The 16,160-nt window shown below is 55.5% G+C and overlaps 2 protein-coding genes across 3 annotated transcripts; one reads left to right on the top strand and one right to left on the bottom strand.

The window, feature by feature from the left end:
* Positions 1-3,910: 3,910 nt before the first annotated feature.
* Positions 3,911-11,013, top strand: CD72 (CD72 molecule). Its single transcript, XM_036856572.1, has 9 exons — positions 3,911-3,992; positions 4,102-4,209; positions 4,799-4,870; positions 5,484-5,573; positions 5,912-6,247; positions 8,772-8,920; positions 9,573-9,688; positions 10,396-10,545; positions 10,800-11,013. Exons 1-8 carry the CDS (start codon positions 3,911-3,913, stop codon positions 10,538-10,540), a joined length of 1,098 nt encoding a protein of 365 aa, XP_036712467.1. The 3' UTR covers positions 10,541-10,545; positions 10,800-11,013.
* Positions 11,014-11,088: 75 nt separating this feature from the next.
* Positions 11,089-15,761, bottom strand: TESK1 (testis associated actin remodelling kinase 1). Of its 2 annotated transcripts, XM_036856570.1 has the most exons (10): positions 15,203-15,761; positions 14,957-15,078; positions 14,778-14,826; positions 14,096-14,242; positions 13,679-13,761; positions 13,422-13,512; positions 13,092-13,175; positions 12,851-12,940; positions 12,600-12,714; positions 11,097-12,261 (listed from the first exon to the last, which is right to left on the bottom strand). In XM_036856570.1, exons 1-10 carry the CDS (start codon positions 15,419-15,421, stop codon positions 11,375-11,377), a joined length of 1,887 nt encoding a protein of 628 aa, XP_036712465.1. In that variant the 5' UTR covers positions 15,422-15,761; the 3' UTR covers positions 11,097-11,374. The 2 variants fall into 2 exon arrangements, with proteins under 2 accessions (XP_036712466.1, XP_036712465.1); XM_036856571.1 differs by lacking the exons at positions 13,679-13,761; positions 14,778-14,826; positions 14,957-15,078; positions 15,203-15,761 and having other exon boundaries at positions 11,089-12,261; positions 14,096-14,235.
* Positions 15,762-16,160: the final 399 nt, after the last annotated feature.

Raw genomic sequence — 16,160 nt, 5'->3', positions numbered from 1 at the left:
ACTTCACGAAAGTTTATGCAGATGAGCCCCCCTTTTTTTTTTTAAGGAACTTGATTTTTTTTTTTAAATTTATTATTGTTTTTATTTTTGGCTGTGTTGGGTCTTCGTTTCTGTGCGAGGGCTTTCTCTAGTTGTGGCAAGCGGGGGCCACTCTTCATTGCGGTGCGCGGGCCTCTCACTATCGCGGCCTCTCTTGCTGCGGAGCACAGGCTCCAGACGCGCAGGCTCAGTAGCCGTGGCTCACGGGCCCAGCCGCTCCGCAGCATGTGGGATCCTCCCAGACCAGGGCTCGAACCCGTGTCCCCTGCATTAGCAGGCAGACTCTCAACCCCACCCGCGCCACCCAGGAGAGCCCAAGCCCCTTTTTTTAAAAAAAAATTTTTATTTTGCTGCACCGGGTATCAGTTGCAGCATGAGGGATCTAGTTCCCTGACCAGGGATCGAACCTGGCTCCTCTACATCGGGAATGCGGAGTCTTAGCCACTGGACCACCAGGGAAATCCCTAGATGAGCTCTTTTCCACACAGCAAACTCTTTCTGAGGCCCTCATAGCTGGGCTCCCTCCTCTTGTTTACCGTAGAACCACTCCCTGAAATAAGCATGGAGGGGTCAGGAGAGGGCAAGAAATGGGCTTTGGTGTTTGTCCTCTAGGATCTCAGATGAAATTATGATCCTGGAAAAGCTGAAATGTACAGCACTGGCCCCTCAGCTCTGAGAAGCCCCCAGGCATTCCTGACATTTGGGTAGGTGAGGTGCAGCTCAGAGTTACAGCTGTCCTTTCTGATGTCCAGCCTCGAAAGGAAATATACATGTCAATATCGCAAAGACCCCATGTGGCACACATGGGGAAGGAGACATACTCTGCTCTCATACCTTCTTCACAAAAGAAGGCCACACGATGGTCTAGGACTGAGGGAATGCAGTGTCATAAGGAGATGTGTATCCATCACCAAAAGAGCTAAAGAGGACAGAAACACAGACCACCTAGCCTAAGACATCCAAGGCATTGTGGGCGTGCAGCTTAGCTCATCCAGTCCCATTTGGGCACCCTCCCTCCTAAAGCCTCCCCAAGGGTCGAGTTAGGCAGCATGCCCATTGATTCCTTTTTTGAGCACATACTCATTTGAAGCTTGGTTTTGGCATTTTACCTGGCATCCAGGCCCTGTTGCACATGGGTTCTGAAAACTGGGACATTATCTACAGTTTACAGAATTCCTGCAAGTGTTCCTGAAATTGATTTACACACACGCTGTCCCTACACCCCATGCCCTGTGCACTGCAGGTACCAGTACCCTGACCACTCCCCCTCACTCCTGCCACCAGCTGCTCTATGCACTCCCACTCACTCTCACAGGCCCCTGAGGCCCCCAGGGAGTCACCAGCACACACCACTCTCACTGTCTGGGAGAGGGGGCTGGGGTGTTGGAAACTTTAATCAAGCAGGGACGGTTAACAGCTGCAGGGACACCCTAGGAGAGAGTTAGCCTTCAAAAGGAAATACTTATAGACTCTGTCCCCATGACCTTTTAAGACTTCTGAAAATGACCTGTCATTTCCCGCCATGGAAAAAAAACACAGCCGTCACATGCACCCTTCAGGCACCAGAATCCTCCATGCTTAACCCTCCAGGCAGGCTTGGGCAGAGATGCTCGCTTCTCACAGACGCCCCAACAGACTGCAGAGACCTGGGGATGCGGGTGCATGATTGCACACTCACACCCATGTGGATGTCTGCCTCTCCCCCCGACACGTTTCTCAGGTGACAAATGTGTTCTTCTGTGTCAGTGGGCACTTTTTTTTTCTGGGGGGGGGCTGGGTGACACTGTTGGGCAGAGCTCTCATCAGACCCCTAGGCCTATCACAGCACCCCTCCACACACCACTAACCGTACACTACGAGCTGCTAGCATGTGGGGAGGACCTCTTTCTCCTTCCTTTTTCCTCCCTGCAGCTGCGGGTTGTGGGGGAGGGTTCTGAGGGGGAGGATGTCACCGACTCAGGGTGGGTTTTTCCCACCTCCATGCCTTGTCTTGCCCCAGCCTCTTCTCACCTGCAGTGAGCCCTTCGGGGGTCACATTCTGATAAAAGAACTTTAGGGAGCCCTCTGCACCCCTACTCAGCTCGCACACCCTCCCCCCTGTTTCTTCTCCTCCATCAGCCAGGCCTCTCAGTCCCTGGTCTTCCCTCACAAATGCCCCCTTTTTCATTGGGGCTGGGAGTAAAGGGACAGTTAGTTTCTGCTGTATAACAAAGTGAATCAGCTATACGTACACATATATCCGCATATCCCCTCCCTCTTGCATCTCCCTCCCTATCCCACCCCTCTAGGTGGTCACAAAGCACGGAGCTGATCTCCCTGTGCTATGCGGCTGCTTCCCACTAGCTATCGATTTTACATTTGGTAGTGTATATATGTCCATGCCACTCTCTCACTTCGTCCCAGCTTACCCTTCCCCCTCCTCGTGGACTCAAGTCCATTCTCTACGTCTGCATCTTTATTCCTGTCCTGCCCCTAGGTTCTTCAGAACCATTTTTTCCCTTAGATCCCATATATATGTGTTAGCATACGGTATTTGTTTTTCTCTTTCTGACTTACTTCACTCTGTATGACAGACTCTAGGTCCACCGGAGGGACTTGTTAACGGAAGAATTTTACTAGGAAAGTACGAGAGAAGCCAAAACCAAACCAAGAAGAAAGTAAAACCTTGGCTGGTCCAGAGTCTGCCCGCTCAGAACCCAGCCCTGCTCTTTGCCTCCCCTCTGAGAAGCTGCAGTCCATCTTCATCCCCATGCAAGTCCTTTGCTCATCTGCTCCCTGACCCCCAACAAGGTGCATGAACAGTCAGTGCTGAAGGTTTTTCCAGAGGCACACAAACTGTGGTGTCCCTCACCCTCACTCCCAGCCTGGCCTTTCCCAGAGGTTCTGCCTCTTGGACTCACCTTGCTGGGTCTGGCTCAGATATCGGAACACAGGGGTCGCGTTAGTCTGCCAGAAGGCAGGATGGGACAAGGAAGAGGCTGACTGGCCACAGGTGTGATCATTAGGGCAACAAAGGTGGAGGAGGCCAGGGAGAGGCTGTGAAGCGAGAGTCTGGGGGTGTTTACACAGGACAGTCAGTTTGGTCCCAGATCCTCTGCATCCTCCAAAGGGTTGCCTCATTCCCAGGGAAGGCTTTGGACTGAGAACTTCTCTGTGTGTGGGATTCTCAGCAGCTCTGTAGGACTACAGTAGAAGAGGAGCCGGGCCCACCCTGAAAGCCCCCAAACTGATGGAGAGAAAAGTCCCACCAAATCAGGGATCCCCCTTCTGGGAACTCATATCTACTGGGAACCTCAGGATAAGGAGGAGCTAGGGCTTCACACTAGGACCCCTCAATCTGAAGGGGCGGATGAAGGCCCACCCTGGAGCAATGATTAGGGAGATCCTCTTTGGTCAGTTGAGCACAAAAGAGCTCCGACTGCACATAGAAAGCCCGTGGACTGAGCAGCCAGGAAAGAAGCGTGGGGCAAATCAGGGTAGATGATGAGGGTGGGCGTTCGGAGCCCAGCACTGTCAAGGTGGGTCTGGGATGCATGAAGGAGGAGCACAGGCAAGACACAGGGACAGCCCTGAGTATTGGTTCTGTGACACCCCACAGCCCTGAACCCCATGCTCTGGACCTCAGGTTCCCCTCCCCTGCCCCTCTGGCCGGAGCTCAGGGATGCCGTTTGCTTCACTGAACCCATCTGTCTGAGGCTGGGTCACATCTTCCTCTTTTGTGACTGGAAGTCACAGGGCAAAGCACTAAGCTGTGCAGTCACGGAGGGAACACAGAGCCTAAGAGTGTGAAGGGACAGAGGGGAGAGTGGCAAGAAAGCCTGGGGCCGGTGGAAGAGGAGGGAGGCGAGTGGGAGCAGAGGTGCTCAGGACCATGGCTGAGGCCATCACCTATGCAGACCTGCGATTTGTGAAGGCTCCCCTGAAGAAGAGCGTCTCCAGCCGGCTAGGACAAGGTTAGGGTGGATAAGGTGTCTCCTTGATTCTGCATCTCCATCCTCCTTGAAGACCCCACTCCCACCCCAGAGACCCCAATCCTGACCCCACCTTTTCTCTCCTCTCCAGACCCAGAGGCTGATGAAGACGGAGAACTCACCTATGAGAATATTCAAGTGCCCCCAGGCCCAGGAGGACCCTCAAGCTTGGCTTCCGCTGGATTAGGGGACAAAGCAGGTCTGGAGAGCCCAGGGGATGTGTGTTTATGGGGGACTGTGTCTTGCGCTGGGGAGTCCACAGCATTCTTGGGAGGACAATACCCTTGGAGAAAGGCTGGGGATTCTCAGGAAGAGAATGAGCACCAATTATGGGAGCTAAGGAAGGATAAAGCTCCCAGGGGGTAAGGTGGAGACCCCGGTGGGGAGCTAGGGCTCCACGGAGGGATCAGGGCAGCCCTGTTGGGGAGCTGAGAGCGAGTGGGAAATGGGGAGTCCCGGGAGAGAGAAGAGAGGGGAAGGGGGAGGGGGAGAGCACTCCCGGGGAGAGGGTTTTGGCAGGCAGATGAGGGCCCCCAGAGTAAAAGATAAAGGGAGACCCAGGAGGGTGATAGAGGGTCCCCAGGGAAAGGATAAGGTAAGACCCAGGAGGGACACGAGAGTCCCAGGGGAGATGCGGAACTCCGGAGAGCGCTAAGGGTGTCCCAGAGCAGTGGCAGAAGGCACCTTAGGACAGACAGGGGTCTCGGCGCGGTGGAGGGGGTGAGGGTGGGGAGAAGGGGTATTTCCTGGCTTTCCCACCTTCAAACTGGAGTCGATCCCTTCCGCAGGGGTCCAGTCGGAGCAGCCAACTGCCGCCTGGAGCCCCGTGACGTCACCGGCTGCCGGGCGGGTTCTCCCCTGTGAGTACCCGGTCCTCCCCGCCCCGCGCGCGCCACCCGCTGCCCAGCTCGTCTCGGGCCTCCGAGTGGGGGCGGGGCGCGGCCTCGGGCTGGGCAGCCCTCCTCCACCAGGCCCCCCGGGACGCTCGCGGAGTCGGGTGCTGGCACCGGTCCCCGCGGGAGGTGGTGCTGGGCCCCGCGGTGTGCAGGTCTGGCCCACGGATTGAGCCCGGGGCGCAGCCCTCCGGTCAGCCCGGGCAGCCCCGTGACACCCTCCCCTGCCGCTTTCACCCTCATCCTTACAGAGATCTTTCCGATGCATCAACCCAGATCTTCTGGCCCCTTCCCCCTTACTATGGTCCCCATTCACGTACCCCCCTCTCCGGTCTCCGTCTGAGATTTAGTTCCCCGTCCTACCAGGTAGTGCCCCTCAGTCCTTACCGGTAACAATCCCCAGCCCTTATTCTGGAACACCTTACCTCCTCCACCTGCGGAAACTCTGCGGGACAGAAACCACCGCGCGTGCTCCAAGTCCTCTGCGGGATGCTCTTTCCCGTGAATCTCCTCCACCCACACCCCCTCAGTCTATCAACTTTCGTGGGGCTCACTGCCCTCAACCCACTGTCTCCCTAAGGCCATGCATCCTACATGCAGTACCTCCTTCTGGGCCTGCTCCTCGCCTGCCTGCTGTTAGGGGTGGCTGCCACCTGCCTGGGAGTGCACTGTGAGTATGGCTGCCCCCCATTTCCCACTCACTCCAGACAACTTTCTCCCCCACTCTCCCCAACAGCTGCCCTTCCTCAGCAGGGCCCGGAATCACTACCACCACATCCTCAGCTTTCGTCTGGCTTCCAGCCAGGTCTGTTTCAGAGTGCCATGACTTCCTAAATTGTCCTCACGTAATCCAGTACCTCCTTAAGCTTTAGGCAGTCAGATCTTATATTCCCTTCCAGCCTGTTATGCAAAAAGTTGCAAGAAGCAGCCAAAGGACTGATGCTGAAGCCTCAGGGCACCAGAGCATGGCTGAAGATGTCCTCCAAATCTCTCTTTATGGCCAAACAGATTTCCAGGTGTCTCAGCAGCTCCAGCAGACGAACAGGGTTCTGGAAGCCACTAACAGCACCCTGAGGCAGCAGCTGCGCCTAAAGATAACCCAGCTGGGGCAGAGGGAAGAGGATTTGCAGGGGTCCAGGAGGGAGCTGGCCCAGAGTCAGGAAACACTACAGGTGGAACAGAAGGTTGGCCAGGCTACCAAAGAGCAGTTGCAGGCTTGCCAGTCAGATGGGGAGAAGACAAAAGAGGCCTTGAGAAATAAGGAGATACAAAGGACGAACTTGGAGCAGGAGCTGAGCAGCGTGCGGGACACACTGAAGCCCTTCTTCACATGCACCTCACCAGGTATCTTCTCTGGGAAAGGGGAGATGGTAGGACCTGCCATGAAGGAAGGATTGAAGTGAGGGGTCTATCTATCTATTAGGGAGCCACTGAGTTGTTCAGGAAAGGGGTAATGAACCAGAGTGCTGGCTGACATGACCTGTGCACCCTGGGCCTACAGGGCGAAGGATCTAGCCGCATACTGGTTTTAGGGAGGGCTCACCCAGCTCTAAGGCTGATCCTGTAGGGGAGAAGAGGGTGGTAGCCAGCTGTACAAATGACACTGTCCAGAGCAGCAAACTCAGGGCTCACCTGGCTTGACATCAGTGTCAAGGATCTGGGAACCCCCTGAATTTGGATGTGAAATTGATAGTTCACACGTTTTTCTAAAGAGAGGACCTGTAGCTTTAATTAATTCTCTCTACATCTGAGATTCCCCAAAAGATTAAGAATTACTGATGGATGAGGTACAGTCTGGGGTTGGAGCAAGGCAGCAAGCTCTCGCAGTGAGGTGGGCAGGGGTGTTGTAGGACAGGGAGTTAGGGTGGAATGCTCATCCCTTTTGAAAGGAGGAGTCCAGCCAGTGTGTGGGGATGAGGGAGGGGGACACATAGAAGGTCTGCCAAAGTTGGCTGAGGTTGAGGCAGGGTCCCCAGCCCAAGGGGACTGGAATGTCCATGGACTGGTTGTCTAGAGGTTAGGCTCTGTCTGTCTCAGGGGCATCTGGCTACTCCCCCAAGGCTTAAAACAGAGAGGTTCTGTACAGACACCCCCAGCCCTCATTTCTTTAACCTTCTCATTCTCTACAAGCCTCAGTTCCATGACAGTGCTGCCCCCTCCTTCCCCACAGCTGAACCCTAGACCTCAGCATCCCAAACTGCTCTTCCGCTGAAAGGATGGCTTCAAGTCTTCACTCTGACCACAGCTGGCCTTCTATAGGCTTTCCACACACTTCTTCTTCAACCTCACGGAGGCCTCCAACCTGCTGGCTCCCCTGTTTCCTCCCTTCCCGTCAGCCATCACCTGTCTTCACTTCTCTCTCTACCCATCTTGGATTTGGGGGCCCATCACTTCAGCCACCCCACTCACTCCTTGGCTCCATTGTCCTGGATGAATGCACGTGCCTGCACCCAGGGGTGACAAGCTGTGCAGTCATTCTGCTTGGTGCCACAAATCTCTAGTCTCAACTTCAGCTGGGGCCCAGCACTGCCTGCCTGGCAAATCTGCAGTGGTCGGCTGGCTCTCTGTACCCTACTACCCTCTCTCTCACTCTCAGCAGATGCCCTACTCTGTCAGAGAGGAACTCCCTCTATTTTTGATCACCAAGTCTATATATCCATTTGCATTTTCCCCCATCTTCATGTCTTGCAAGGATAACTGCAACAGCTTGCTGAATGTTTTTCCTAAACATCCCCCCTCCAAATCCACTTTTCATGTTGCAGCCAGAGTAATCCTTTAAAAACAAAAATCTGATCATGTCATCCCAGTTAAGATCATGTCATTTCATTTAATTAATTACATCAAAAGTTATAGAATACATACTATATGTCTAGCACTGTACCCAGGCACTTGGGATACAACCGGAGAACAAAATGCTTCGGTGTAAAACCCTACATTGACTTTCTCTTGCTCATAATATAAAAATAAAAAATCCTCAACCTGGCCTCCAAGGCCCCCGCCTACCTTTCAGCATGCTGCTTATCCCCTCACCCTTGTCCATTTGGCCACACCGACTTCTTTTTATTCTTTTAAGTTGCTGTAGGACAGTAACCTAAGGCAGTAGCTGGGTGGAGATGAGAAAACGTAGACAGAAGAGAGGGAGCTGGAGGAGAAGGAATAATTTTTGAGTGACGGAGGTAGGACGGATGGGACAAAGCAACGGAGAGAGGTGGGTTGGGATCAGGAGCATAGACTGGGGTGTGGGATGTTAAAGAAAGAGGGAGGTTTATTTCTGACAGATAGTCAGGAAAAGAGGAACAGAGAAGAGACAAATTTTGAGGTGGAGAGGAGGAAAATGGAGAGAGTTCACACGTCAGGTGTCTGACAATTTCAGCAAAGCAGGCAGCAAGGTTGTCTACTTGTGGAAGAGTGGAGGGGAAGGTGGTGGCTAGCCGCTTGGGGAGTGTGGGAAAGTTTGAATATGCAGTGAGAAACGCTTTAGGGAGCCAATGAGACGAATGGGAGGCCTATTGAACACTTGTTTATCGGGGGCCCAGGTGAAGTTAGCCAAAATGGGGGAGTAAACAGCTATTGTTCAGAAATTGGGGAGAGTACCACCAGTCCTTTTCAAATAAACCTCCTACATTTTAAGGAGTAAAGTTGTTGAATGTTAAAGGCTTTTACTAAGTATGCACAGGTATGGCATTTCCAGGAGAAGTGAAGAAAGAAAGATTGCAAAGATTAAGGACCAGAAGTCAGTGAAGGCACTGAGGTTCGACCCCAGGGAACATTGTTAGCAACCAGATTGCTGAGTGATCACTTTCATCCCAAGTGTTGAGATCTCCCTCCTGGGTCTGGGCAGTGCTGTCACACTCTTTCTGCTTTTTAGATTCCTGCTGTCCCTTGGGATGGATACCGAATGAGAGGAGTTGCTTTTACATCTCAATTACTAAGAGAAGTTGGGAGGAGAGCCAAAGCCATTGTAAATCTCTGTCCTCTGAACTGGCCAAAATCAGCAATCTTTCTTATGAATATGGAGTAAGAAAACCCCTATTCAAAGACTGTATGGGTATTGTTGGGTAAAGGGACATATGTCATCAAGTCAGGGATGGCAGTGCACACAGGGAGTGCATCCCTTTTCCATGCAGCTTCTCAGCACAGTGCTCCAGATGGCCCTATTAACTGATTAGGGTTGGCGTGAGAGTTGAAACTTAACGAGCCATCTTTACGTTAACCTGTTTCTCATCTCAGCTTTCTGGTCAGCTCTGGGCTGCTGAACAGGTTCTTTGACTCTCATGGCCTCTCAGGCAGACAGGTTCCATACCTGGTGGGCTGGATTGTAGGGATTGGTTCCTTGTGACCAGAACAGCCCACAGAATGACTCTTCTTCAAAGACTGGCAGAAATTCTTACCCAGCATGCGTGTGTGTGCGCGCGTATGCACGCATGCACGCACGTGAACTGAAGGGTCAGCCTGCATCTGCAGGGTGGCACTTGAAGGATGCGGGGATGGTCACTGATGAGCCGATGTCATGCACCAAGGTCGAGCACAGTCCTCTTGCCAAAGCTCATAGCCTCTCTAGTGTTCACTTTCTTCCAGGTCCCCTCCTCCCGACACCCCCTCCCTCCTCCTATTCCAATATTTCCCATCACTCCTCACACACCTCTGGTCTCTCCGAATCTCCCTTCAGACTCATTATGCCAGAAGCTTACGTAAGGTGTTGGCACAAGGTGGTTCAGCTGAATCATACTGGATTGACTTCAGAAATAAGTTCTGGCAGTGGAGTGATGGTACAAGATACAATAGGTAAGTTTGTTAGGACTTTTGGGCAACAAAAATCCTCTATAATCCCTTCATAAAGACACAGTAATGAGATCTCCCTCCAGGTCCTACTCTCAAAACTTTTTCACAAATCAATGTTATAATTACCCATTTGTCCATTTCTTCTATTTGATTAATAACAGGCAGGCTTCCTTTCTATTCTATCCCCAGTACCTAGGCATCCCTGGCACGTGCTTTACTTAAAAAGAAAAAAAAAAAAATTACCAGTTTGGGACCTATGTCATCTTTCTCTCAGGGGGACAAGTTGAGGGTTTAGCTAGGGCTTCACAGCTGATGAAGAACCCCAGCCTTCTAACTTCTCAGCCCAGACAAGGCTACCCAAACTGAGGTTGTACTTTTTCAGTCAAGGCCACTTGGTATACTAGAGTTGCCCCAGGGAAGTGAGAAAGGAAGCAGTGGGGTAACTTTGAGAATCAACCCCAGGGACCCTGAAACAGGGTAGTTACCTAACTGGAGTTTCCACCTTTAGGACCTTGGGTGATTTTTTCCCTCCCTGGTCCTCTAGCCTCTTCGGGTTGGGGTCCAGACACCTATACCTGAACCATCCCACACATGGCTTTAGGTAGGCAGGGTGAGTTAGGACTTGGGTTAGGTTTGTGCAGGGCAAGAGAAGGGAGGACGGGATAGGAGGGGGCCAGAACTTATCCCAGTGCTACATCACCACCCTTTAGGTTTTATGGTCAAAGCCAAAAATGTCCCAAGGTAGAAGGCGAGTGGCTGGTGAGTCTGAAGGCAGAGGACTGTTACTCTTCTCTTCCCTCCATCTGTGAGATGGAAGCTTTCAGGTATCCAGATGTGGACCACTCTTTGCACTGAGCTGGGTAAGTGTCGGGGATGGGACGGAGGCGTGGGAGTCCGGGGGCAGAGGGTCTCAGGGCAGGGGCCCAGAGGCCAGGGGGAAAACTTGTTCCTGTGACAGCCATGTCCACAGCCTCCAGGCTGTGCTTATGTAAGGGGGTGCTGGGCAGGGGAGGCTATGTGGCTGTCCAGGGAGCTGGGGAGGAGATGGGGTGAGCTGGGTGAGGGTTCTTAGGGACAGTCAACTGTGGAGCTCCCTGATGCTTTAATCCTCCAGATACTCACGCCAACAAGAGCCTGTGCCCTTCATCCCTAAGCTGTAGCCTGCAGGTCCTAAGCTCCACCTCCCTGCAGTGTGTCCTCACTCTGCCTGGACAGTGCCTGGCCAAGGGCTGATCCACGCCCAACATTGCTAGGCAAGCCTGCTGCCAATAGAGATCCTGTCCCACAAACTGGACTGTTCCCAGGGAAAGAGTGAAGAAGCTTCTAGAAGAGATTTTGGCCTCCCCCAAAACCTCCCACAGTGGAATGGGTGGGGAGGGCGCACGGGCTGAGCGGATAGGGGCAGCCCGGAGCCAGCCAGGCAGTTTTATTGAAATATTTTTAAATAATTTGCACGTGTTAGTCTCGTGTGTCAGCAACGCTTTGTCTGGTTCAGTGATCCCCAAGGGAGAGCAAGCTCAGGGGATGCAAAGGAAATGTTGTGTTCCTCACGTCCATGCCGAGGTTCCCCTCTACAGGGAGAAGCGCTGCTCAGCCCATCCGGGGCTGGCACAGGCCAGCATGTGCGCTCTGTCCTCACAGGGCATCCTGAAGGCCAAGGGTGGAGGCCGGAGACCACAGGCCCCACTGCTAAGAGCGTGCCCCCGGCAGCTGCAGGCTGGTTGTGGGTGGCTTGGCGTGGTGCCCCCGGTGGCAGAGGAGACTGCCCGCCTCGCAGTTCAGGTTGCGGTAGCGGGCCACAGCTGGTGTGGGGCGGGGGCACATGGACAGGAAGCCAAAGCTGAAGGGGCCGAGGCAGCAGCCAGGGCAGGGCAGCCCCTCCTCGGACTCCCGGGGGGCTGACGGGGGCGGCGAGGCTTCTGTCCGCTCCAGGGCTGCTGCACGGGGCAGGCTATGCTGGGCCCGGTTCCAGGGCTCCCCAGCCCAGCCTTGTGGGGAGTTCACCACCACGGCTGGGGGGTTGTTGTTAAGGGGGGCTCCTGATCTAGGGGACCAGGGCTGGGAGGCTGAGGAACAAGTGCTGATGAAGTTGTCTGTGGCCACGGCCAGGGGCAGCTGGGAAGCTGGTCCCGGGGGTTCTGGCTCAGGGCTACTGCCCTCACACTCCATTCTCTCTTCAGCCGAGGGGCCCACAGCAGGAGGGCCAGGACCTGGCAGTGCTGTCTCCATACGTCGGGGGAGTTCAGGGGATGATGGTAGCGAGCGGCAGCGGCGGGCAGGTGTCCCAGGCTGGACCAAGGTCTCTGGAGTGGTCACCAAGGGCAGCTGGGTGGAGGGCAGTGCTGATGGTGGTACAAGGGGTAGGGGGGCGACTGGCTTGCTGGGTGTGTCCAGGAGCTTGATCTTGCCACCTCTGAGGTCTTCCCGTAGTGAAAAGGGGTTGACTCGAGTCAGATTGTCCCCCCAGTTGGGGGGCGATTCTGGCGACGGGGGCAGGAAGAGGTCTGACCGGCTTCGGGAGAGCCGGGGGTCTGGCCTGGGAAGTGTGGCAGAGGGACCCCCTCTTGGAACAAACCCTGTAGACAGAGAAGTCTGTGGTCACTGTTCTCAGCATTGATCATAGTTCCCTGAGGGTCTCATTATTCACCAGGAGGCTGGTGGGACTAGAGCTGAGAAAAGGGAGTCCCACAGGGTGCTTTGGAAAGGGGGAGATGTCCCCTCCAGCCCCCTTTACCTCTTATTTCCTTGTTCCCCTCCCTCAGGCTCTAGAATTAGAAAACGATCTTCTCTGAGATGTCCTCTCACCCCACTCCCGCCCCCAGGCTTCTCAACTAATGAAAACACTTAGTCTCCCTGGATGATTCTGAGTTCTAAGGAAGAGAGAGGCAAAAGGACCCCAGTTGTGCTCACTTACCCTGACTGTGTGCCAGGGGAGCCCTGAGGAGGGGGGCTGGCTCAGGCAGCTGCTCCAGGATCCATTCCAGGTGCTGGGTGATTTCAGTGAAGGGAGCACGAGTGCCAGGTTCCATCTGATGGGGAGAGACGGGCAGCTTCACTCAGTGCTCCAGAAGAGGGTCCCTGAGTTTCCTCCTGTCATCTGGCCCGGCTGGCCTTGTCAGCTGGTGGGTGGGGGTCGGGGGCAGGGAGGGAGAGTGAGGCTCTTACACTGCAGCAGTGGATGGCCAGGAGCAGGAAGGGCAGTGGGCAGTCATCCCCTACCAGGGTTCGGAAAGCAGGCACATCCAGGCCAAAGTCCTGTGGGGACAGAGAGGAGGGGCCTCCAGGTCAGCCTTCCTCGAGTTCTCCTGCTGTCCCCCAGTCAGGACCTCACCCTCCAGGGAACCCTCCTTGGTTATGATGTGCCTAGTCTGGAGTTCCTCCTTTTAAACCTGGATGCATCATTCACCTCAGTACGGGGTAGGTAGTCAGGGTCCGCAGGTACTCGTGCGATGAGCTCACAGAGGACAATCCCAAAGGCAAAGACGTCGGCCTAGGGGTAGGAGCGAGTGTCAGGGGGAGGCATTGACAGTTTCATGTAAGAATTTTGTCAGAATACGTCAGAATTTGGGGGAGTCTTGACAGTTTTCCTGTGTTGGAAGGGGTGTGAGGGGTAAAGGGGATCTTGGGGGTCTTCTGAATATCTGGTAGGGTTGCTGAGGAACTTGGGATGGAGCCTTATAAGAGTATCTCAAAGGTCTCTGGAAGGCCTTGGGGATCTGAAGGGTTGATATCTTACCTTCTCATCATACAGCTCACCCCGCAACACCTCTGGAGCCATCCAGTAAGGGGAACCCACCACAGCCAACGGCTCCTTCCTTGCCCCTTCCCTGCAGGGACAGGGGCAGAGTGGTCAGGAACATCCTACCCAGACACCCTCCCCAAACAAAAGAGCATGAGGTCAGCCCCCTCACTACCCCAAGGGAAATGTCCCTGTGGGCTTCACTTAGATAAGGGGCATCTGGGAGATTTAGGGGGATGGGGCATTCACCTCACCTATACACAGGAATCTTTTCAGCCAGCCCAAAGTCGCCCACAACAGCTGTGAAGCCTCGGTCTTCCCGCCGGATCAGACAGTTCTGACATACATATAGCATCCCCACATACCCATTACCTTCTGTTCTCTTTTCTCCCAAAATGCACCCCAAAGACCCGTCACTCCAGAATAACCCCAACCCTCTCTGATCTCCCAGTTTTCCAACGCACCCCAATCTTGCAACATCACCCGTCACTCCAAACACAGCATGGTACCCAGTCCCTCAGAGCACTCCCCTCACCCCAGTCCCCCATTCTCCAGTGTCTTGCTGCCCCAACATCCTAATGCTGTCTATTATCCACATTCCAATACCCACGGGCTAGTTACAATCTAATCTCAAATCCCCTTTCATGCCTCCACCCACCTGGCCAGCCTACCTTGGATGTGAGGTCTCGGTGGAATACACCTTTGGCATGCAGGTACCGCAGGCCGCGGGCGATGTCCAAAGCCAGGCGGAGCCTGACAGGCCAGGATAGGGGTTCGGGGGAGCTGAGCAGCTGTTCCAGGGTCCCCCCATTCATATACTGGGACATAGGGGTAGGAGAAGGGGAATGAATATCAAAGTTTCAGTCTGTCCTCTAGGTCTCCCACTTATAAGCCTGGGGACACTCAGGAGGATCACAAAAGTCAAGAGGGTGAGTCTGTGCCCTAGGGTCCCCCATTCATATCCTAAGGCTATCATGTCCCACACAGGTGCATCTATTTAAATTTAAATTATTAAGGTTAAATAAAATTAAACATTCAGTTCCTGTCACACTAGCCACATTTCCAGTGCTCCTTAGCCACGTGTGGCTAGTGGCTATGGTTTTGGACAGCACAGCTATAGAACATTTTTATCACTGCAGACAGATCTGTTGGACAGCACCCTTCTAAAGGATAAAAAGGACTGGGACCAGCTGAGGCCTTTTATTTGTGGTTTGCCTGAAGGGAAGTTCAGGGAAGCCTCCCCCGGGTCCTGTTGCCTCTCATTACTCCTCTGTAGATGCACCAGGCCGCTGACTCTCTCTCCCCTTGGTGGTGGTTGTGGTGGAATCCCCCCCCTTCCTGGCCCATCCTCACCTCTGTAAGAGCGTGCAGCTGCCCTTGGTGCACACAGACCCCCATGAACCTGGAAGAGGTTGGGAAAGATAGCAGGGTAGGCTCTAAGAGCCCCGGCCTCTCCACAGTTCCCACTTTTCCCGCGGGATCTTTCCCCTATCCCCCAGCAAGCTTCCCAGCAAGCGGCTGGGGCCGCTCACCTTAGAATGTTGGGGTGCCGGAGCCGGTTCATCAGCTGCACCTCCCGCAGCGTGTTTCCCCGGTTACTGGGGAGCCTGTTCATTTTCAGCACCATGACTTGCCCTGACTGTCGGTGCCGAACCTGGGGGCAGCAGGGGATGGCGAGTCCCGCGCAGGTTGGGCGGGTCGCCAGGGTCCGGGCCCCCTAGTTCCAGCCTGGCGTCTAAGTCTCGGTCCCGCCCCTCTGCCCTCTCTGCTGGTCCTACCTTGTAGACCTCAGAGAAGAAGCCGGCCCCGATCTTCTCGGCGCAGTGGAAATCGTCCACGCGCGCCAGGCTGGACACGGCGCTGCGGAGAGCCCGGTAGGAGGAGGGGCGGCCCCGTCCCGGGCCTCCGCCAGCGCCCCCCGGCCCTGGAGGCCCCTCCCCCGGCGCCTCTCCGGGCCCGGGCCCTGGGCCCCGTAGTGGGGGCCGTTCCCCGGCCATGGCCGGGCCCCCAGCCCGGGGCCTGCCTCACATGGCAGGGTCCCCGGGGCCCGGGCAGGCCGCGCTCGCCATGGGAGCGGGCCCAGCCCGATCAGGGGCGCAGGGGCTCCCGATCCCTCCCGCTCCCGCCCAGGAGAATGGAAGATACGCCGAAGAGCCTGGGCCCGCCCCCGCCGCGCCGGCTTGCTGGGCCCGGTGGACGCCGCTCCGCTCCGCTCTGCGCAGGGCCTGGGACTGGGCCTGGGCCTGGGCCGGGCGGTGGCGGTGGCGCTCCCGGGCGCCGGCGGGCAGGCGGGCGGGCTCCCCGCAGGCGGAGGCGGGCGGGCGGGCGGCGGCTGCTCCGCTTCGCCGCTGGGGCTCAGGCTCCGCGGCCTGCCGGGGCGGGGCTGAGCCGGGCCTCTACTTAACTCCTTCGAGCCCGGCCTCCGGGCAGCGGCCACGCCCCCTCAGGTGCGCACCCCGCAACCAGAGGCCGCGACGCCCTAGGCGAGTGGGTCTGGGGCGTCGGGGTCAAATATGTTCAGGCCTGAGCTGAATAACTGAAGGGAATTCAGGGCTGATTGTGCGTACGCGCAGGTCAAATGTCTTTTAGCTGCCCTGGGAGTCCTTTCTCCCCTCCCTCCCTCAGGTCACTGTCGGTTGAGGGTCTGGCTCCGGAAGCCGCCAGATTCCTGGGCTCCAAGGACCGGCAGGGCAGAAAAGTAGACCCCTCCGGCCCAGCTACAGTCGGAGGCAGCCC

The sequence above is a fragment of the Balaenoptera musculus genome, chromosome 6, assembly GCF_009873245.2.
Source record: "Balaenoptera musculus isolate JJ_BM4_2016_0621 chromosome 6, mBalMus1.pri.v3, whole genome shotgun sequence".
Taxonomy (NCBI): domain Eukaryota; kingdom Metazoa; phylum Chordata; class Mammalia; order Artiodactyla; family Balaenopteridae; genus Balaenoptera; species Balaenoptera musculus.
This window is presented reverse-complemented; position numbering and strand designations above follow the sequence as displayed.

Coding starts and splice junctions, on each gene's coding strand:
- TESK1 (XM_036856570.1), bottom strand. CDS start 15,421: ATGGCCGGGGAACGGCCCCCACTACGGGGCCCAGGGCCCGGGCCCGGA. Junction 14,243..14,777: donor AGCTGCACGCTCTTACAGAG/GTGAGGATGGGC, acceptor CCTATGTCCCAG/TATATGAATGGGGGGACCCT. Junction 13,513..13,678: donor GAAAAGATTCCTGTGTATAG/GTGAGGTGAATG, acceptor CTGTCCCTGCAG/GGAAGGGGCAAGGAAGGAGC.
- CD72 (XM_036856572.1), top strand. CDS start 3,911: ATGGCTGAGGCCATCACCTATGCAGACCTGCGATTTGTGAAGGCTCCC. Junction 5,574..5,911: donor CACCTGCCTGGGAGTGCACT/GTGAGTATGGCT, acceptor ATGGCCAAACAG/ATTTCCAGGTGTCTCAGCAG. Junction 9,689..10,395: donor GATGGTACAAGATACAATAG/GTAAGTTTGTTA, acceptor ACCACCCTTTAG/GTTTTATGGTCAAAGCCAAA.